At 43.6% G+C, this 22,139-nt stretch overlaps 1 protein-coding gene across 2 annotated transcripts in view; it reads right to left on the reverse strand.

Annotated features, from left to right (window-relative positions):
• Positions 1-22,139, reverse strand: part of LOC122825261 (prospero homeobox protein 1-like) — a 35,125-nt gene that overhangs the window by 9,093 nt on the left and 3,893 nt on the right. For both annotated transcript variants that reach the window (XM_044106527.1, XM_044106526.1), the window contains exons 2-4: positions 19,990-22,023; positions 16,386-16,493; positions 10,434-10,628 (exon numbers count right to left, since the gene is read on the reverse strand). In XM_044106527.1, coding sequence (XP_043962462.1) covers positions 10,434-10,628; positions 16,386-16,493; positions 19,990-21,957 — 2,271 coding nt within the window. In that variant the 5' untranslated portion in view covers positions 21,958-22,023. The remainder of the gene's footprint in view (positions 1-10,433; positions 10,629-16,385; positions 16,494-19,989; positions 22,024-22,139) is intronic.

The following is a 22,139-nucleotide window of genomic DNA, read 5'->3' on the forward strand; positions in this document are numbered from 1 at the left end:
AGACAAACGTTTAAAAAGGTAGCCAGAGGCCCCAAAGCCTTCAAATTCAGGCTACTGTTACACACCAAGTGTGGAGATATATGTGTGTGTGTATCTGTTTCGTTAAAGCCTGAGAAATCTCTTCTCTCTGGGTGACTCAGGGTTGGCTGTTTGTTTGACCAGCGTGTTTCTCCCCTTTGCTTTTGGGAACTGTCAGGAGATGTATTGCACCTTCTATTTGCACAGTGTTAGCCAAACAAGACAAGACCCTGGAAGATAAGGCCGTGTGTATGTGGGCGTGCACAAGAGAGGGTGTTTGCTAGCAAGCTGTTGCCTTGAAGGATGAAATGCAGGGACACAACATAAGCCCCATGCTACAGCCAGGTTAATTCCTAACTCCAACCAAGCCTGGGAATATCAGCACTTCCCATGTTTTCCATACCCTGTGTTTAAATCTGTGTGGCAGGAACATTTTTGAATGATGGTATCCAAGGTTGCCGTGTTGCAAGAAGATGCAATCGTTCATAAAAGAAGCATAGTTGAACATCTTTGCATCTTTTTTGAGTCAAGCCAGAGTTTTCCAAACTTCCAACGCACTCTGGTACGTACAGGCTCATGTACCTCACGTATCTGCTCAAATCAATAATCTACAAAGGCCTTGATAAGCCCTTGGCCCACACTGTCACTTTATGCAAACACAACCCATGTCCCCTCTCTTGCTACCCCTCACCATGCTTGTCCCCTGGCCCCTTAGCACTGATAACACTGTGCCATGGCTGAAATGTCAAACAGCCACAAAAGCAAAGCAAGTGGCAAGTAGGAACGGTTCCTGAAATTAATTCACTCTTAAAATATTGATTTACATTCTTCATCTTCACATAATACTTCTGTATTATGGCAATACAGAAGTATTGCCATAATACAATTCAGCTCCTCAGGTCTATTTCTTGTGAGGTCTGTGCTTCAGAGACTGTTGGGACGGGAAAAGGGCCTCAAAGCTGAGCAAACATCAGCCACCCTCACTCCACTGATAGCCTTGAGAATGTAGAGCCTTGAGGGGCTGCCGTTGTGTATATATGTGTATGTGGATTTGTATCTAGTGGAAAGCTTGGTGTGTTTTTTTGTGCAGAAGCATTAGCGTCACATGGTAGTCTTCTCAAGGTGCACCTCCAAGAGAGAGTCAAGGACAGGACAGGGTCAAAGACACTGAAGTTGTTCTCCTTTGTGCCTGGACTTCCATCCTTAGACACATAGTAGTTGAACATGTATTTGGTATCTCTTTGACATCCATTTTCTTTTCTGCTTCACCCTGAATTTGGCAAAACTAAGTCAGAAATTTAATGTAATCCTTTGAGAATTTCCATACTACAAAGCTAAAATTAGCACATAAATTGTACTGTTGCCCATTCTTCTTTATAATATATCAAACTCAGTTGGATTGGGCAGACATTGCCTGTGGACCTCAATTTTTAAGTCTTGAAAAGTTCTGGACTTTGACTGGGCCAATTCTTTTTCTTCCACTTCCCAATTACAAGTCCTTTGGTTTGATGTAACACCTAAAATCCCAATAAAACAAACTGAAAATGTGGTTTTATCATGTGAAAAAGTTTATGTGTACATACATTTGGACAGGAACTACATCAAAATCTCCAAATCTACAGTTTTCTTATGAATCTATGATTTCAGAAAAAAACTGAAATCATAGATTCAAACCTTGCTTGGAGATTTAGAAATTCACTGCCTGATATTTTACGGTGTCCCCAGCTGAGAGGAAACAATCTAAATGATGGAGGGGACACGGGGGTCACTGAGTGCTGGGCCTCTGAGGTCAGGAAGTCAACCGAGCTTTGAGAGACTGAGAGCGCAGGAGGCAGCAGGGAAAGAAAGAAGCGAGGGAGTCTGGAAGATAGGAGCAGGACATCTGGAGAGGAGGAGAACAGGGGGAGGGAGGAAGAGGAGGAAAGAGGGTGGGTGGGTTTGGGAACAACAAAAGATGGAAGATAAGGAGCTGGACTGCAGGAAAGAGGTTGGAAGATGGCTGGATTGATGGATGGATAGAAGGAGGGAGAGAGAATGTGAGGGTGAGTGAAAGATGGAAGTGGCAGGGGAAGAAAGGAGAAATAATAAACTGCAGATTGGATTGAAGGAAAGGGAGTTTGGCATCAGCAGGGGGAGGAAAAAGGGAGTATGAAGGGGCCATGGGGGGAGGGAGGTGTCTTGACACATCTGCAGCTCTGATGCACGCCCTGGTCATTTTTGGCATGCGTCCCTTTGCCACGCTTCATTAGTCTGACACACACACGGACGGAGACCAAAATGGTCCAGAAATAATGACATAATCAGCAGCTGTGCCACAGAGAGCAGGCTGCCCCTCACAAGGTGACCAGGGACAGAAGGAGGAGGGGAAGACGAACAGAGGAAGAGGAGGAGGTGGGCTGAAATCTAGCAATAGCAAAGTGCCGTGAGATAAGGTGTGCGTGAGCAGGTGTGGAAAAGGAGTGAAAACATCATCTGAGTCTTAATGTTTACGTGTCTCTTTGCTACTCATTTTGCCCCAGGTGCTACACACACCACTCTGGTCATTGGTGAGAATCAACAGTTCACAATGAGGAAAGGATTTGTCAGAATTCCTAATCAGGGGGTTTAATAGCAATGAGACGAGAAGCGGATGATCTTTTTTTAATTTCTCAAAAAAAATAACAGAAATGAAACAAGAAAAACATCTTGGAAATTTACTGTGGAGGTTCATTTAAGATTGATTGGTTAATTGTTGATCCATTTTATTCTATTTCCAACTTTATATAGATTTGTCCCAAAAGATAAATAAGGCTGTTTTTGTGATTACTTTCATCCATTGAGATTTGGAGGTACAGCATATTATAGGACTTTTTTATTAGTTTGATAAGTCAACTAATATTTTAGGTGCTTTTGTTCTAACGTTTATTATTATCACTTTTTTGCAGTAATGGTGCATTGGGTGTCAAGGCTTCAAACGTGTCAAATTTCCCTTTGACAAATCTGGGAATGCTCTCGTTCAGGATTGACCAGATTTTGATTTTGATTTTGAACAAGACATGTTAAAATGGAGTTCAGATTCCTTAAAAAATATCAAAAAACTTCTTCAATTTAATCTTAAATAAGAACAATATCAATAACAGAAAAGTCATTCAATGCAATAGATATCTTTCATTCCTTTTTTTTTTGCTTTCAAATCCTCAGGCATCCCTTACTGAATGGGGCTCATTGAAGATGTTTCATCCTTCAGCTCATCATTTTTGTAATATCTACAAACATTAATGTTTGTTGCTTAGCTATATCTTACATACAAAACTCCAGACTTCCAAATTTTCCAAAACTGTGTAGAAACACAGGTTACAGGTATTGTTTAAATCCTCTAACTACTTGCAACCTGTGCAAACATGCTTTCATTGTTAATGCATGTTCTGCTTAACTTAGAGCTAAATGAGAGGGAAATAAAAGAGAGTGAGATCGTAGTCAAGAGGAGGCAGAAGAAGGTGAGAGGAGAGGTGTTTTTGCTTGCTGTGGAAATAAACCCACTGGCAAGGCGTACTGTATTTGTTCGTATTTTTGGCAGCTCTGAACCTAAATCTATACCGCCAGCTTTATTTTTTTTATCTTTCCACTTCTTTTGTCTACCTTTTTGTCTTCAATCGCTCTTCAAAGAGAACCCTAAAGCTGTTCGGTGGAGGAGCCACACCTGTGTAAGAGTGCGTGTTTGTAGGTACTTATGTATCTTTCAAGATGTTTGAATCTGCGTCTTTTGCTTTTGCATCAGAGTGAAACGCCTGTGACCTTTTCACCTCAAACTCCCTGAGGTCAAATGCTGGTCAAAGACACACACCACACACATGAACACACACGCCAACACGCGCACACACACACACGCCCGCACATGCATGCACACGCACATATGTTATGGTCTATGTGGTGTGAAAATCACAAAAAAAAAGCCTAGGAATGAAGGAGTGGAACAGCAGGAGGAGGAGGAGGAGAAAACAGACATTAGTTTCTCTGGGTGGAGAACAAATGGAGCCCCGAGAGGGACGTGAAGAGGAGGAACGAGGGGAAAGAAGGGGGAAGGAGAGGTGAAGCACACAATGCTATGGGGCAAGGCGGTTGGACAGACAGCATCTGCTCTCAGCTCTCTCTGGCTCTGGGAAAGGCTGGAGAGACAAGGAGAGCAAAAGGAAGGCGGGAGGAAAAGTGGGAAGACAGGAAGGGAAGACACAGGACAGAGGAAGTGACAGTGTAAAATCTTGCTTTTTCTTTCTTGTTTTTTTTTTCAGGGATTGTCCAGGGTGCCTACAAAATCAGGAATTTGATTTCACTATTTTTAAGCACTAGACATCTTTTCTTTCCCATCTTTTTCTACTTTTGTCCTTCCTTTTCCCATCCTTCTTTGTTCCTTGTCATACCTGACTTCCATCTTTTTTTCCTTCCTTGTGTCCACCTCCATTTCTTTCTTGTCCTGCCTTTATTTCTTTTTCTTGAACAACCTCCCCTCTGTCCTTCCCTTTCCCCTCTTCTTTTATTCATTTCATTCTCGTACATAAAACGACCATAAATGACAGAAAACTCTGTGAACCTGAATTGAGGAAAGTTTAGCAATTTTACATGAAAAATGTTAAGAAACCCTACAAATGTCCAGAGAAAGTACACTTCAAAATACAGCAATGACAGACGGAAGGATGCACAAAAGACAACGGGAGACAAAAAGAGTGACACGTCTTTGCAGCAATAGAAAGAACAGCTGATAAGAGAGGACACATGATCCCAGTGCGCAGAAGAAGGCTTCTCACCACTTTTCACGGTGCCTCCCTTTCGCATAGAGATCATATGGACTTCCTCTTTAAATGCCAAGATGTGTGTGTGTCTGGTGTGGGAGGAGCAGCAGCTGACAGAGAAAACTTGGCCTGGTCTGTCTTATGGAAATCTGAGAGTTTCCCAGAGACATCATAAAGAGACCTCACCTCTCTTCTGTGTCTCTAACCCATTACCGGGTCACACACATTCCAGTTTTATGAAAGGCAATGTGTCTGTTGTCATTGAGTTGGGGTGGGGGTGTTCAAAGACAAGGACGGCAAAGAAAAGGACACTAAGTGAGAATTTTCACTTGAGTCCTTACATGAAAGCAGCGCTTGCTCAAAGTCAAGGCTTTGGGAGGCCGGGCGTGTTGTCGGAGGACTTTGATGACAACTGACGGAGTGAATGTGAAGCGAAGAAGAAAGAGAAGAAGAGAGAGGATCAGGGGAGAAAGAGGGGGTCGCTGAGAAAAGAGGAAAGTGGAGCCGGGGTCTAGGTAATTAACAGCAAGCTCTTTAATTACTGCTGGTGTTCATTGTGCCAGAAGGAATGTGACAATTATGCCATTAAAACTTCCTAATGGAGGGGAGAAAAGTGAGGGAGGCAACAACAGAAGACATGCAAAGAAAAAGGAGGATGAAAGGAGGAAGGGAACAGAAGGAAGAGAGGAGGGATATGAAAAGGGGGGGACAGGGGAAACAATCGCGACTAAAGAGAAGCTGGGAGGGAGATGGGGAGCGTATTAGGCCAGCACAGTGACAGAGCAGATTAGCATCAAACAAGAAAGGCCACGGACGTGTGTGTGTGTTTGCGATCAGAGAAACAGAGGACATATTCATTCCAAAGACGCCACCAAGGTGGATGGAACTTTGATGATGCAGAGTCTGGCAAAGGGAAAACTCTGCGTGTGTGTGTGTGTGTTTGCTTGCTGAATCTGCGTAGGCTCCTGTTTCAAGTGGTGGTGCAGGCAGGTAGGGGAGGAAGAAGAGCAGCAGGAGGAGGAGGTGGAGGAGGAGAAAGGGGAGAGATCCACGGAAAAGGGCCTCGAAGGCATCCTGATACACATGCAGTACATTTCCATCTCCACATTACCTCTATGACTCACACACACACACACACACACCCATAAGACGGGAAACATAACAAGTGTGTCCGCGCACATGTGTAGCACACGCAAAGACTCTGCTCCCCACACAAACATCAAAAAAGCACACACACAACCCACGCACTCGCAAACACACACGCAAACAACACCCCCCACACACACACGCACACACCAAAAAGCCAAACACTTACACAAAGAGTCTTAGCGCTCACCAAGGCGGTCGGTTCATCAGGGGGGTTAGAAATTTGCATGGCTGGGCAAATTTTCCTTGTGCTAAACTCTAATCAGCTCCTGTATCTCTCAGACACCTGCCCGGCGTGCAAAAAAAAAAAAAAACCTTAATATGCAAAACACCTTCCCACCCTCCTCCACTGAGGCAGCTCCTCGGCCAACAGAAGACTTATTCACCTGGCCTCACTAACTCTTTCCCACCGTGCCTGTCTTCTTGCAAATTTTTACATTTATGTATGCAAATCAGCTGTTCCCCTTAAGCCTGTTTCAACAGTAACTTCCTGGTGCCCAGCGAAGAATGAGAGACTTGTTTGAAGGTATCGCAGGAAAATTAGTAAGGGGGAACAAGATGTCTCCTCTATTTGAGCGGATGTGTTGCAAACTTGATCCCTACAGGTGGAAACATCCACATTTTCTATGGCCGGCAACAAAGGTGATTTCATTTTAAGGAGAAATTGAAATGCAATCATTAGTTCCTCTGGGATCAACATTTTTAAACTTAATTTCGCATTTTCATGTTAAAGCTCATGTGCAGGTTTGTATGGCTGCAATGTGCGAATGCAAAAAATATAATGTCATAACAGTTTGTGTCTTGATTCTCATTGAAATGTTTTCAATTGTTTTAAAAGTCGTCTTGAAAGATATTAAACCGCAACTGGCCAAAAATATAAATATACAATAAGATGTTTGGATAATTAATGATCATTAATTCATTGGTTCAGTTTGTAACTTAGTGCAATTCACTTTCAGAAAGTCAACTAATCCATCCATTGCCTTTACATTCATTTCACTCTCTATATTTATTAGTAGCTACTTATAATAAAGATGTATGTTTTATTATAGAAGCCTAATCTCACACTGAAAAACTTTTTGTGGCAATCTCAAAATTAACTTTGTGTTTCTTTTTGCCTTCCTTGCTTTCATCCTCCCCAGACATGGTGGCAAAATAGCTTTCGGCCAGCATCCAGCTTTGTTCCAGTTGTTTTAAACTTTTAAATGATTTTTCTGACTGTAGATGTGTCAGTTTCTTGACTTAAAAACCTCAACACACACATCTGCCTTAAATGAAAGGACTTTCTCATTTGTGTCTAAAAGAAATGGGAGTGTCACATAATATTTATGACCCAGTAAAAGTTGTGGGTGTCACAAATTAACGCAGATTATTTTTCGAAAAGCTATTTTTAATATGTTTTGCCAGGGTAATAAATGTGGAAGCTGTTGCATTCTGATGTTGGTTGTTGTAGGAAGAAAAGACTAAAACTTGTTTCCCTGTTGATGTGAAACTATTTTAACAGCCAGGTTGAAACATCAACAATTAAACAAGTAAACTTGATGTTTGTGAGCCATTGGAGTCTCATAATGCTTTGAGAATAATTTGAAAGTGAATCCTATAAACACTGGATATCCGATTATAGATATCTGAGCTAAAACAGTCCTTATTTTGAAAAAATAATTTTTTGAAAATGTGTCTTTTTGTCCCAGCCAATCAAAGCTCTTGAATGTCGGGCTTACTTAGCTATTTTTATCAACCTCAACCACTTTTTAACTGCGTCCTTTTCCTTTTTTTTGTTTTTCATTTTTCAACCACAGTTTCACATCATTTAGAGGGAAAACATATTTCTCTATGTCTATTCATAAAATTTTTTATAGGAACAGGCTGTGACAAAAATGAGCTTAGAATGGGACAAGAATGGGGCAAGTGTGACAATCAGTTATGTCACACTTGAACTAAGTCCTTGTGATGGGTTTTTATTTTGTTAAAAACTTCAAAAAAGCAGATATCTGTCCTGTTTTCTATGTCACATGAAATAGTATGAAATATTTTATATTTTAGTGGTTTAATTTTAGTCAAACTCAGAGGTTAGAGACTCTAACTTACTGTCTGTTTAATTTATTTCCCTATCTCACTGATTTCTGCACTTATTAGGGCCCTGCCTAAAGAGAAGAAATCTTGCTTTGCCCTGATGTGCTTCCAGTTGATTGAGACCTCATATATACAAGTGCTTCTGTCTGCCAGAGTCTTTCAAAGCCTCTCTTAAGAGGTTTGAAGATGGATGTGGGGGAGAGTGCGTGTGTGCGTGTGTGTGTGAGTGTGAGTGTGAGTGTTTGGGTGCACGCAGAGCAGCCCCAGTGGACAAATAATGATGGAGAGAGACAGAAGGAAACACAGGGAAAGAAAGCGAAGCCCTTTAAATGTGAGAGCTTGCAAAACTCCCACTGCTCGCAAGGGCACTTCGCTCCTGCACGTCATCTCTTTTCCCTCTTCTCTCCTTCCATTCCCCCCATCGGTTTCCCCCCTTTCCCCTTCTCCCTTCATCGGTCTCTCTTTTGTCTCCGAGCTCTCACCCTCCGTCCCCTATCTATCCATCTCCCTTGTCCCCCACTCCCCCTCTTTCTTTCCCCTTCCTCTAGCTAAAACAGTAGGACGCTTAACCTTGATAACAGTGAGATTTTTTCCCCCCTCAAAGTGACACACACACTCTCACACACACACGCACACACACACCGGAGAAGTGCTTTGCCAGCATGCCAGGCCGGTCCAAGGGACGGCTGTACCCTTCGAGGTGAACAGGACACCGGGAAATGCAGCAACAACAAAACACTCACACACACACACGCAGGCAGCTCACTCCAGGTCTTTCTTAACACCGAGTCCTTTAAAGCTCTTTTGTAAGCTGACATTGAGAGGTACGCTGTCCATCTTTAAACATCTCGCATGCACAAAGAGATGTCGGCAAAAGGAGAAGTGAGGGAAAAAAATGGAACATATTAAAGGTGAAGCTACCTGCCAGGAATTTATGACAATCAACGGAAAGCAGTGGATGGTCACACTGATGCTTGTAGGCAAATGAGGACAGGGAAGTACGAGGTAGTTTTTCAAAATATTAAAACATCCCCACACAGAGAGGTAGTGTAAGCAAATAACCGTCGAGAGGAAACTGCTGAAGAAGAAAAGGTGAAATAAGCAAGGTGTTTGTGCATTCCTTCCTCATCAGAAGAAACTTCCTCAAACAGATTTAAACTAGACTGAAAACAAATGTGAAATTTTATTGGCTAGAATATTTTTAGCCAATGGCGCTTAAATATTTCTCTGCCTTTCCAGATTATGGTGCGTACATACAAAGTATTTATTACCCCGAAATTTTACCATAACTTGTCACATTACAGTCACAAATTTTGAGATATGGTATTGGGCTTCAAAGTGACAGACTATCAAAGAAAAACTATTTTAAAAAAATCTGAAAAGTGTAGTTTATATTTTCTCTCGCTGACTGAATACTAATTGTTTTTGTGAATTATTCTTTCCAAAGTAGCTAAAGTTCAGTCTGTTTAGATGGTGAGTGTCTGTTAACAGCAAATTTCAAGCCACAGATTTTCCTCCTGCTGGAAGGCAAACCTCCGCGGTCTTAAGTCTTATTGCTCTTTTTAGGTTTTCTTTTAGCCCCTTCCATCTCTATTAAATCTGACCAGACTCCCTGAGAAGCATCCCTGTGACTACCATGATTCACAGTAGGGACTGTGTATGGGGGATGTGTGCAGTATTAGTCCGTTGTCCTAGATAGCAATATGCATTCAGGACAGTGATTTTAATCTCAGTCTCATTCTTCCTCATTTTTATTGTGTCCTCTACACATGGGACTTAGCCTTACAGCTTTTTTTCTTGCCACTTTTTCACAAAGATTAGTTTTGTAGAATGCACAGGTAACATTTGTTCTGTCAGCAGATTCTTCCACCTGAGCTGTCTAAATTCGAAGCTCACCCAAAGTTACCTCTTTGTGCCTCTTCATTGTTTCTCTGATTATTGTTCTTCTTTCCCACCCTGCCAGTTTAAGTGATGGTTATATATCAAGGCAAGTCTGTTGTGCTCCTTGATCGTCATGATGATGTTTGTTCACAACTATTCTCTGGCAATCCTCACAGAGAAGCAGAATTTATACTGAGATTAAATCATGTGGATTTTTGTTTAAGATAAGGTGACTTCGGTAGGCAATTATTTGAACTGGTCTGAGGATACATGCACAATACACTTTGTGTTGCTGCCAGATAAAACTCAGCTAAACTGTGTGTGTAATATGACAAAAACTTAGGGGTTTGAATAATTCTTTATCAGACTTGAACTCAGCATAAAAAGCAAAACTCCCACTGTACAGATCCAGAATCATCGAGGATACAGTGAGAATGTATCAGAATACACATTGGATTAGGTGTCCGATGAAATTTCAGTTTTCCCTCTCAGCTCCTCCTTTTACAGAGCCTTTCGCTGCAGTCTATGTCGAGTCACTGAAACATTTACCTCAAAGTCGTTGGCCTTGTTGTAGTGCATGTTGAGGGCTCGGAAGAGCTCGCAGTCCCGGCTGACGCTCAGCTCCTCGGCTCCAGTGACACCGTCGTTGATGGCCTGCCGGGCAAATTTCTCCATCTGGATGTAGTAGAACTCCCTGAAGTTGCTGAACCACTTGATCAGCTGGGAGGTGATGCAGCGGTTAAACTGGAAGAAAAGACAGAGGAGGAATGGAGAGGTCAGCAGAAGACAAGGCCAATGTGTCAGTGTGCTTCTTACAAACAGCTTTTTAACATGAATCTGAATGAATCCTGCTTTATGTCAGGTAGCTGAGGCGTGAGGTAAGGTGGGAGGAAGCTGGGAGAGATAAAAGAGAAGCGGAAGAGAAAACAGGTTGCAGAGTGAGGGACGATGATAGAGATATTAAGTAAGACAGCAAAGCGAGGAGGTTGGCGAGGGAAGAAAAGAATAAACGCCAGAGAGAGAGTGTGTGTGTATGGTTCGTCTTCCCCGCTGGGAGCAGACCTCTCCCCCTATCATAACCCTGTGAGTGGAGGGAGAGGTGGAAGAGAGGGGGTGAGACCGCAAACACATAATTGACCAGAAAAACGATTAAGTCATCATCTGAAGCGCTCTGGCCCGCAGGGGGGCTCAAACATGTACTTAACCCCGCTCACCAATTACACCCTGTTCCTCCTCCCCTCACCGCACCTCCCGTGCAGGGAGAAACGGAAACGAAGAAAAAAAAAAGAGCAAAAATAAGAAGACAGAGGCGATAAGCGCTGCCGAGGAGGCAATGGCTATTTGATCTAGTGCTGCTCGGGTGAATTCAATAGGGTGAGGTAAACCTATTAGGAGCCTCAGCTGGTCCTGACTCCTTTTCATTATGACCTCAAAGGGAAAACAACTCTGTCTAAAAATCTAGACAGCTAGTAATAATATTATGTGCTTTGGGTTCTTGTTTCACCTTTCAAACACGCTTAAATTAAGTTAAATTTCTACCTTGCAGAAATCATTCATACTCCCCTCTGGTCTTTCTGCAGCAGAAAGAAAGGGAGACAAAATGCTGCTAAATGCTGAGCACACTGCTCGCTGGGGGGGCAGAGTGGTTTTGACATGGAGATTAGACTCTGACTATTGTTCGACAACACAGACATAAACACTAGTCATGATCTGAGACGGCAGTACAGCACAGTCAAACTCATAAAGACGGTAGGGAAAGTTGATAAATAAGAGATACGTTTCTCCGATGGTGGTCTTTTCTTGAATGATCTGTAAATGAGATAATGGTGGACTGGAGAAGAATAAGTCTGTTTGTTTGGCTGGAGTTTGGGTGGGTTGGTGTGCATGGGGAGGAAGTGTTGGGATGGTGGCTGTGCTAAAGTGCAGGGTGAGCATAAAGAGGAAAAAGAGAGGGCGTGGCTGGGATGGGTGCAGGTCAGCACCACTGGACAATAGGGCGTCGCTCGTGGTGGTAACGGCAGCGGAGTTTGTAAGGGATGAGGGGAGGATAAGGGGGTCGGAACGTGAGCAGTCAGCAAGCCAGGGTCATGACATCTGAGCATCAAACAAACAAACTACTGACACTTACAAATACGTTGGCAGTGCAGAGCTATTCTTAAACACATGGCTCTCACTGTGGCAGACAGTCGGAGTGTGACAGCAGAGCAGAGACGCTGAAACACCTTTTGTGTTGTGTGCAACATTGACCATAGCTGAATTTGAAACTCTTTATCCATGAAAGTGTGCTTACGTACAGATCTGAGCATTGCACAGTGAGATTATGTGACTGTGAAAGTTCCTATTGCTCATGTTGGGAGACCTTTAGTGTCACTGCAGCAGAGTGACCCAATGCATTTGTCACTTTGGACAAAAATTACTTTATGATGCTGACAGCTTGAGAGAAGAAATATTGCAGCCGGTGCAACTGTAAGTGCTGGCAAATATGCTAAACTGCACTGCAGCCATACTAACTGCACATCTCACTCAGGGATTAAATTTTGGCAGGTTCCCCTTACAGCTTCCAGCGGTATTGGTTCATTAAGTTGCTGTAGGGGGCACAGAGACCCCCCCCCGATACCAGCTAAGGACGGGTGTGTTCGCTGTAAAAGGAGGGAATCGGTTCAAAGGAGCACATCACTGTAGCTCCTTAATCAGAGCTGGCAGGGGTCAGGCAGCACAGACATGAGGCACAGTGAGGAAAGTGTGTGCGCTGAATCTGATACAATGTGTTTAAACATACAAGAGTGTGTGTGGGTGCGCGCTATGGCTATGAGGTAGAGCAGAGAGAGACAGTGAAAGCGTGTTTCTCACACTCACACTCAAGAGCCTGTGAAAGGTCAGTGCTTAGTGCTAACAGCATAAGATAGTAAGTGGCATGCACACACACTCACATGCATATGTTTTGCAGATGCTGAAGTCTAAAATAGGCACACAAAAAAACCTGAGGTACCTCATGTCTAAACTGAAGTCGCCTGCAGAAAGTGCTCAGGTGTACACACATCTCATTATCGGGTTTGGTAAAACTGGTGAGGTGTTTTCCTTTTTGCTGTGATTTTTGGCTGAAAGGTGTTTGAATAAAAAGCAAACGCTTTCTCAACAGTGGAGCAGAAAACACACAGATGACCTCAGAGTGCTCGGCTACATTCAAAACGACCGGAGAGGAGGATAGAAAGACACAGAAGCCTGCCCGGGCCTCCCTCTCTGTCTCTCTCTCAGTCATATAAGCCCCCTCACAGCCATCAGGGCTTTCCAACATTTCCTGTTTTTGCAGGAGTGAATTGTGGGAGATAATCTGGGGCTGTCTATTGGCTGACTGCACACAAAACGCAGCCCTGGAAAGCGGGCTTTTGTTACTGCCACTGCTGCTGTGACTCAAAATCCAGCCACTGGCTTTTCTTTCCAGGCCTCACCCCGCCGAGGTGCACATACCGTGCCACAACATCAGCGAAAAAAAAGAAAAGGGAAGGAATGACATACAGAAAATGCAAAAGCCCTCCTGACATTCACTGCACCATGGCACGTAACTGACGTAAACACAGAAGCTGAGTAGAGATGCTACTAACAAAACAGCCAATGATAGATTCCGTGAGCAGCAGATCGAACACTGCAAAGTCTAATTCTGATTTTTGATTTCTTTCTTTATCAAGTACATATGCAATAAATCGATTGATATCTTATTGATAAAATTTAATTAGTGATCAGAAGATTGAATTCAGAAAAGGGATATTTTTTTTTTACCCCAATTCCCACCATTTTTAAATGTGTTAACCAACACTTTGTGCTTTTGTCTTTTTTTAGTATAATAAAAATCAGTGATGCCTTGATGCATCAAAGGAGACAATCTTACAAATCCTTCATTTTCTATTAAATTTCCTAACTGCTCCTTTATCAGAGAACCTGAAACAAATTTTTACTCTGCCACGTCATAAAGTCCTGACAAAACAAACATTGTTTGGCATAAAAAACCCCCCCCAAAAAACATAAATATGTTTTCTAAAAACATGCCAACAAAGCAATGTTAGATGACTTATTAAACTAACTAAATCATTTTTCTTCCTCCCCTCCAGGGGGTCTTTTGTGGGCTCTAGTGTCCCTTATGTGAATGTAGGCTGACAGGAAAGGGGGAAGAAGAGGGTGGAAGACATGCGGTAAATGTCGACGGGTCCAGGAATCGAACCCGCGACGGCGACTCAAGGCCTCCAAACATGGGTCGCGCTATCCCCTAAGCCACCGCAGCACACCCCAACTAAATCATTTTGAACTGATCTTTGATCTATTGGCCCTTACTCTAAAACCCTGTCTATCTAAATAAAGATATGTCATAAATCCACTTGGATTATAAAAGCTGTCATTCATGACACCAACAAGGGTATTAAGTAAAATCTGTCAAAACATTTCAGAAACACTTAGAGGGAAAAAACCAGTGTCTTAAAATGAACTTATTTGAGATGAACATCAGCTCCGGGGCCTCCCAGGTCCAGGTCTGATTAGACAAGACCCGATTAACCTTAAAAGACTGTTTTGAAGACAAGCTCTTGCTGAGAGGCTGTGCTGGCTGAATTTAATTAGATAGTCCCATTCCCATACACTAATTTAAAACCAGAGTCTATTGTCATTTACAGAGAACAAAAACAAACTATGTGGCACTTAATCCCTTAATTATCTTGACCTTATTTAGATTTCTATTAATGACGAGGCCACCTTCATGGGAACGCCTAATGAGTTAGGCAAAGCAGAAATTTAATCTTACTTCTTATTCCAAAAAATTCAAGTATCAGTTTGATGGTATTATGTTGATAATTAAAAGAGGGGGCATTAGCACTGAAAGTTGCTTTCAATAAAAGCAACATTTTGGTTGCCTCTTATTTTCAAAGCTATCCCATAAAATCCTCTGTAAAGAATGATGTCAGCTCAGAGTCATGGTTCTTGGTGATGGCATATATGAGGGGGCAGCTGGTAGGAAAGGAAGCCTTTATCTTCTGATTTGAATAAGATGGCCTGGATCTGTCACAGTATTTACCCCGATCATAGTCCAGGAGCACACGCACGCACGCACGCACGCACACGCCTGCACACACACAATCAACACCACAAACTATACACATGATACAAGAGCTATTGTGTTGTTTTTCTTGTTTTTCTGTGCAGCTTACATATCATGCTTTGTTTTCCAAATTTTCCGTCATTAAACTCCCAGCGGGGCTAATGTGCATCCTTGCCATGTCTCTAAACCAGCTCTTTGCTCTACGCCCCCCCTTTTTATCAAACCATCCTCCATACACCTGCTCTGAGAGCCACCATCTCCAGCTCCGTTCACCTCTCTGCCCCCTCTGTCCCTCCATTACTCATCCTTCGCGTCACCTCTGGAGAACTCAGTACCTCTCCTTTTCCGTTGTGCAGACCTATTCAACTTCCTCTTTTATCATCTTTTGCATGAACACATAAGGTAGCGAGTGAAAATCCACCTTTATCAAGACAGACAAGTATACATTGTTTGTTGTAACTGAGACTGGAACATCACAATTAATTTCCAACCAGCTTCCCTTTTTTGACTCAGGTGCAAAAAATAATATAAGGAAGAAGTTGAGCAAAGACGAAGCAACAGCTACAGTATATGTGAATGTGTGCTTCCATTTACGCAGTGCGTTGCAAAAGTTTTCATATCCCTTTACATTTTTCATCCTTTTTTCAAGTCACTGTCACACACCTCTATGCTTTTTATTTAGATTTTATGTGATCAACCAACCAAATAGCACTTAACTATAAATTGTTTTATTCCTCTTTACTTTGATACCACCTAAAAAATCAAGCGTTCAGTTCGTCTCAATAGAAACAGTGTGGCATAACCGGAATCCCAAACCTAAATTAGAGGTGAACCAAGACAGGAAAATTGTATGTTGTGAATGCTGAGAAGACAGGCAAAAAGCAATGTAGGAAGAAGTCATGCAAACATGAGGAAGAAGTTACTCTGCTCAGATGAGAGTAAAAATGTTATTTATGGGGTCAACTAACACAACACCCTAAAAACATCATCAACACAGTGAAACATGGTTGTGGTGGCATCATGATGTGGGAATGCTTAATTAGTAGGGACAGGGAAGCTGTCAGTGTAATCCAGGAATAAAACTTGTGAAATTCTAAACATAAAACTTGAACTACCGTGGAAAGGCTTAGAACAAATAATAATTATGTTAGAATGGCCCAGTCAAAGTTCAGACCTCAAGCTAAACAAGAACTGGTTCAGACTAACTGACATTGAGATATTTTGCAGAGATGAATGGTTAAAATATTGAGTCTTTAAATGTGCAAACAACATTGTGTGCGTCTATCACTGCAATAAGGTTATAAGATATCAAAAGGCACAGTTTATGAACTACCCCAAAGCTAAATAAAACAAATAGATATAGGACCACAGAAGCAGTTAGAACAAAAAGAAAAGGTTAAAAGTTATCCGAGACTCACCTTGACGTCAGAGAAAAACATCTTCAGCATGTTAGAGCTTGGGTAGCGGGTGTAGAAAAACATGAGTTTGGCCTTCTTCAGGTGATTAGGGGAGAGGCCCTCCTGGATCTGAAAACATCTGCTGTTAAGGATATTAACAACTGTTAGGAGGCCAAGAACCTCTGGTATATCAAGCAAACATAGGTACATTACAAATACTGTTTATATATGCTAATGACTCAGTGTAAGTTTGAAATGTACATTTGGATGAAGGGTAACCAAATTTTCTCATGAGCGTGAATGCAGAGCTGCTGGAAGGGGTGAGCTGAAGACAGTGCACTGAAGCAAAACCATTTGCTTGGAATTAGCATCGTCTGTATCAGGTGTGAGACCGTCACGGTAAATAAAGCAGTACAGCCTGTGCTTTTACATAAGGAGGCTCATTTCACTGTCAAAGCAACCAAGCGCCTTTGCCTACACCCTGCGTCAAACTCCTCCCAAAAAAAGGAGGAAGAAAAAAGGAGACATTTGCATATCACAGACAAAGACAGCAGTTAACGCCAGTGGCGGGCAAGAAGGCCTAATGGCTTGGCGATAACACATGCCAAGCCTGAACATGACTGTCTGCTGCTGGCCACATCAGCTACAAAATAAGGTCTAAGAGATCCCAAACACTGTTCCAGGCAGTATGAAAAACCTTCTCACACTCACATATTCAAATAGAGGCCTTGTCTTCTTAATGGATCCCCTGGATTGAACAGCGGAAAGGATGGAGATAGGCTGTTGGGGGCACCTTGAGGGATAGCTTGATTCCAGCCTTCAATTACATTCCCCCTCCTCCTCTCTCTGCTCCACCCCTGGCCCCCAAGCCTCTCAGTTGCTGCCAAACCCTTGGAGGAGCAAAAGAAAAGAAGGAGGAGAAGAAGAGAAGCACTGAGGCTTTGGACTCGGCCAGCGATGGGAAGAGTGGAACACATCTGCGCCACTGAACGGCCCAAGCCATTTCCATGGTGAATTAACGGCCGTATAATACATCTGATAATTTCAGTCTGGAGGATAAGACTATGAAAAGGGAATGGGGGTGGGGGTGGGGCTGGGTGCGTGTTCAAACCTCAAACTGGTTTAATAAGTCAAATCAAGGTGGGGGGTGACTTAAAAAGACACAGAATGACCAACACAAACTTTTTATGTTTACACTTGAGTGACTTTCTGATGTACAGAGTGGGCTGTCACCATTAAAGTCAGTCAAGTGTCCAGATGTAGCTGTAGCTGTAGCTGTAGAGTGGGAAGAAGGCATCAGCTGCTAGATTGGATTGCCCTTGGCCTTTGGGCTACAGAGCAGAGCCAACAAATCCTGAACCACGCTGGGCTCTGGCTCCTTAAAGACCCTGTCTACTTTGTCTGATTCAAGGGAGTGGGGGACAGAAAGTAGCGAGGGTCTTATGGGGGAAACCCTGGCAGGCTGGGGTTACTCAGTCAGGCCCGGCCAAAAGAGCAGCACTTCACTTTCCACACCACACCATCTGCTCCGACCAGGGAGGATACAATAAATTCTCAGACAGAGGAAGAAAGAAAGAGAAATATAACTTGTTCTTGTGCTTATATTCAGACTAATTTTTTTATGCTTTTTCAATTAGGATTAGACACACTTCCCTTTATCGGGCACTGAAATTTAACTTTCACAGCCTTCAGCTCAATATCATCTCCTTTCAGCTACCAATTAAAAAGCCTCATACTTTCTGATTAGACATTTTCATTCCCAATTCACTCACAGCTTGCAAATGTAATTGTGATTGGACTTCAGGGTGGTGTGCGAGGCCATTATTTTGTCATGATGGTAAGCTCATACCAGCTGGCCCACTGTTCGCCTGCCACATCTGACAAGATATCATCATTCTCACATCACTTCCCTAAAGCCCAAAGTCATGAGGGGGGGGGGGGGGGGAATAGCTGCCACACTTCCTAATTCCAGGTGTATGGACAAGAACATTTGGAGTCGAACTCAGAACAAATGTGATAAGTGATAGCAGCCATCTGCTCCAAAATGCTGGTGAACTTGAACGGACCTCGCTAAATGTCTGACAAGCTGTCATTTTTTGTCTCACTAAAAAATACCAAACTTTTCAGTGAAATATTCATTAGGCGAATCAAAAACAAAACCTGAGAAAATGTGGACATCTTCTCCCTGTCCCTTCCATTTAGGGTAACACATCTGTTACTGCCCTGAATTTATAAATGCTACCATGAAAGCCACAGCATCTGGCATATGCGCTTATTGTTTGATTATTTTCTACTTTCTCTTAGTCAATACATGTCTCTCCCCCTTTTTTTCCTTTTCATCCCTCCATCGGGAGCCCGTAGAAGCAAAGGATTATGGATCTCTGGAAAGCGTTCACCCTTGGGTCAGAAGACAAGACAAGGCGAGGTAATGAAAGATAAACAGCTCGCTGCAAACACCTGTTAACGTCCGCTTCAAAGAAAAGACGGAGAGGTGGGAGGGGGGAATTTGCAGGGAGTGAAAACAAAAAAAGAAGTATTTGGCTGCCAAGCAACAGCCGAAGGGCCCCCCGGGCTGTTGACAGATCTTTATGAAATGAAAAAAAAGAGAAAAGAAACGACAATGATTGTGGGCTTTTACAACAGCGATGGATGATAAGAGGAACAAGAGAAAACACAAGCAATCATAAATATACATCTTTACCCCAAGTCCTCAGGCAAACCTTTTGTGACACACACACACGCACGCCCGCACGCACATATGGATACCATACACACACACACACACAAAAAGACTAAACATTCAGGTGCGCATAAAGGGAAAAACGAGATGTTCACTTAACAAATATATATCCAACAAGGAAGAAGCTGTAGGATTAATTTCTTAAGCCTACTATGGATGTTAATGACTGGAAGACAAAGCTCTTTTTGGGCAGCCAGTGTGAGACAAATCAAACTTTCATAAGGGTTAGGGGTGTTGAATGCTAAGGTACTAAGGAGAAATAAGGGTAACAGAGAAGGGACTGAACATTACAGTTTAAGCTATTAGCCCTGTGTCTACAGGGGATTCAATTTGAGCCTCCCACAGGGGGAAAGCCTCTTTATCCACAGGGCAACATCAGGGCAAACTAGGGTTAAACTACATGCTATGCTATACAACACCCTCGTGTTCCACGTTTTAGGATGTTGTCGCCCTCCTTTAATGTAATCTTTTAATAAAAAACAAATGGGGTAATCACATCTCCTTGCAATAAAATTACATACCAAAAGAAAGCTTTTAAAGCACTTAGGATTAAAGATGGAAGAAAATGCTGTTTTGGTGCTGCGAGAAGAGGTACGGGTATAAAAATAAATACAACAATGGAGAAGAGAACAGTAGTGGGAGGGAAATGTGATTCATCAACAATTTCTCAGTTTCTTAGGCTAGTTTCAAACAGAATCAAAAGGATTTGATTTTTAACTCTTGGTGTATTAGACATGGTTTCTTGTAGGTCCGTAAGAGCTGCTATCACTTGAGAGAAAATTTTCCTCTCTTACATAGCTAAAAATGAGTTCAAAATGAAAAACGCAATGTGTAACAATTCTAAAAATCTACTGCCCACCTTGATTTTCTTTTAAAAAAGGATACATTGCTGCCTGAGTAAGGAGAGATGTCAGCCATGTCCTGGAGATCACTGCACTCTGACTTGATTAGGGACAAGGACAGGCTTTCGGCTGTGCTGCCAGGGTGTGCTGGTGAACAAGAGCGATGGTGGTGCCCCAGGTGGTGACCTGATGCCATCTTTGTTCTCAAACTGGTGGTCTCTCTGGGCAGGTCCATGGAGTCTGGTGATGTACGGTCCTTGCCTGGGTAAGCTGTGGGTGGGCCAATGGGAGTCTGGAAGGGGTAACCCATGAGTGGCAGTGGAAAGGGATGTCGAAAGGAGGGAGGGCTGAAGCCCATGGAGGCAGAGAGAGATGATGGATGGAGAGCTGGATGGTGGCTACCACCATGTGCACCCACAGCTGAAGACTGGTGGTGATGCTCGCTGGGTGTCTTACGTACTACTAAAGGCAGTGCCTCAGTTTGGTCATTGGTAGGACCTGGTATGCCAGGCATGCTAGCAAAGGAATCCAGTGGATTAGGAATGATGACATCACCAAAACATTGCAGCCTCTGGTTGGTGGTGTGAAAATTTGGGTTGTCTCCATTAACAGCAGCAGGAAATCTTTCAGGGGGTATAGAAAGAGGTGGAAAGGCCTGCTGAGGAGTAGGGCGAGGAGGTTTAGCAAACACCTTTACCACTGTGTCCACCACCTGGGTCATGGCTGAGTTGAGCTCTTGCTTCAGTGTTTCTGCTAGCTGTTTACCTTCAGCATGCATGGAGGAACCTGGACCTCCCTGTCCTTTGTTTCGGCTGAGGCCATCTCTTCTTGGCTTCTCAGTGTCGGCCAATAAGGCCTGCTCCTGAAGCAGTGCCCGCGCCCTGTCAAGGAAATGGCCTGGATCCAAATCAGCCATCTCATTGTCAGAGCGCAAGTCATCTCCACCCCGGTCATCTCCACCGGTGTCGGACCTGCCTGGGCTGTCCTCTGACATGTTTCCTATGTCATTGTGAAGGTCAGTGTGCTCTGAGTCATCGGTGGAGTCATAGATCTGAAAGAACTTCTCCTGGAGCTGCCGTAGTTGCTTTTGCATGTCCTCCAGCTGCAGCTTGAGCTGCCGCCGCTCCTCCTGCTTCTGTTCCTTTCTCTGACACACCAGCTGGGTGAAGCTTTGCTGCTGCTGCTGAGGCAGTCGCTGTTTGCGCTTATTCTCACGGCTGCTACTGCACACTTCACCTCCCCGTGGACTGCTTGGGGCTTGCTGTTGGGACTGACGAGGAGGACAATCTAGTTCTAGATCCCGCTCTCCATCCATCTCATGGTCACGCTCATGACGGGAAGCAGCAGGCACCACCACGCTTGGCGAGTGGCTCATACCACGTATAATGTTCTCTACACGGGCCCGCTTGGCACGCAGGTGTTCATCATTGAGACGTTCAATGTCAAAGGTGGCCAGGCCAGGAGGACGACCAAACGGTGACAAGCACTCCTGAGGGGTGCTGTCCTGGGAGGAGTTACTGCATGCATCTTCCTGCGGGGCATCAGAGCTAGCATTTGAGAGCCCTGATCCAGGGAAGCCTGATTCGATTCTATCTCCTCTTTCCCCTCTCTCAGGTCCGCCTCCATTTTTTGCAATGTTATTCTTGAGAAGCTGAGAGATAATGGTAGTGCCAGGGAAGGGCATCATGGCATCCTCATATGAGTTGGCCCTCTTCAGTAGCTTTCGGAGTACATTTGATTTGGACTCACTGTCGCCTGCTGACACAACGCCAGGCCCACCATGTGGCTGTACTACAGAGCACTCCATGGAGTCGTTGTCTGATCCGTGGTGAGAATGGGAGCTCAGAGAGTTCATGGCACTGAAAATGGCTGCTTTGGCGCGGGCGATGTTATCGGTAGTAGCTGCTGCTGTGGAGGAGGCTGTGCTACCCACTGTCCTCTTGACACCAATGTCCACACGTCGTCGCTTGGTCTGTCTGTTCAGGAGGGAGTCGCTGTCATGGTCCGGCATCACGGGCTGCTGCTATTGGGCCATATCCCACAAACCCAGTCCTCTAGGGTCAAAGCCTCTGAGTATCTATACAGGGGAAGAAAATAAATGGGCATGACACACTAAAGTGAAATCTCCCAAAGGCCTTATTTTTTTGGTAAAGGTAGCAATTTGTCATTAAGCACACACACACACAATCTAGA

The sequence above is a fragment of the Gambusia affinis genome, linkage group LG22, assembly GCF_019740435.1.
Source record: "Gambusia affinis linkage group LG22, SWU_Gaff_1.0, whole genome shotgun sequence".
Classification (NCBI taxonomy): domain Eukaryota; kingdom Metazoa; phylum Chordata; class Actinopteri; order Cyprinodontiformes; family Poeciliidae; genus Gambusia; species Gambusia affinis.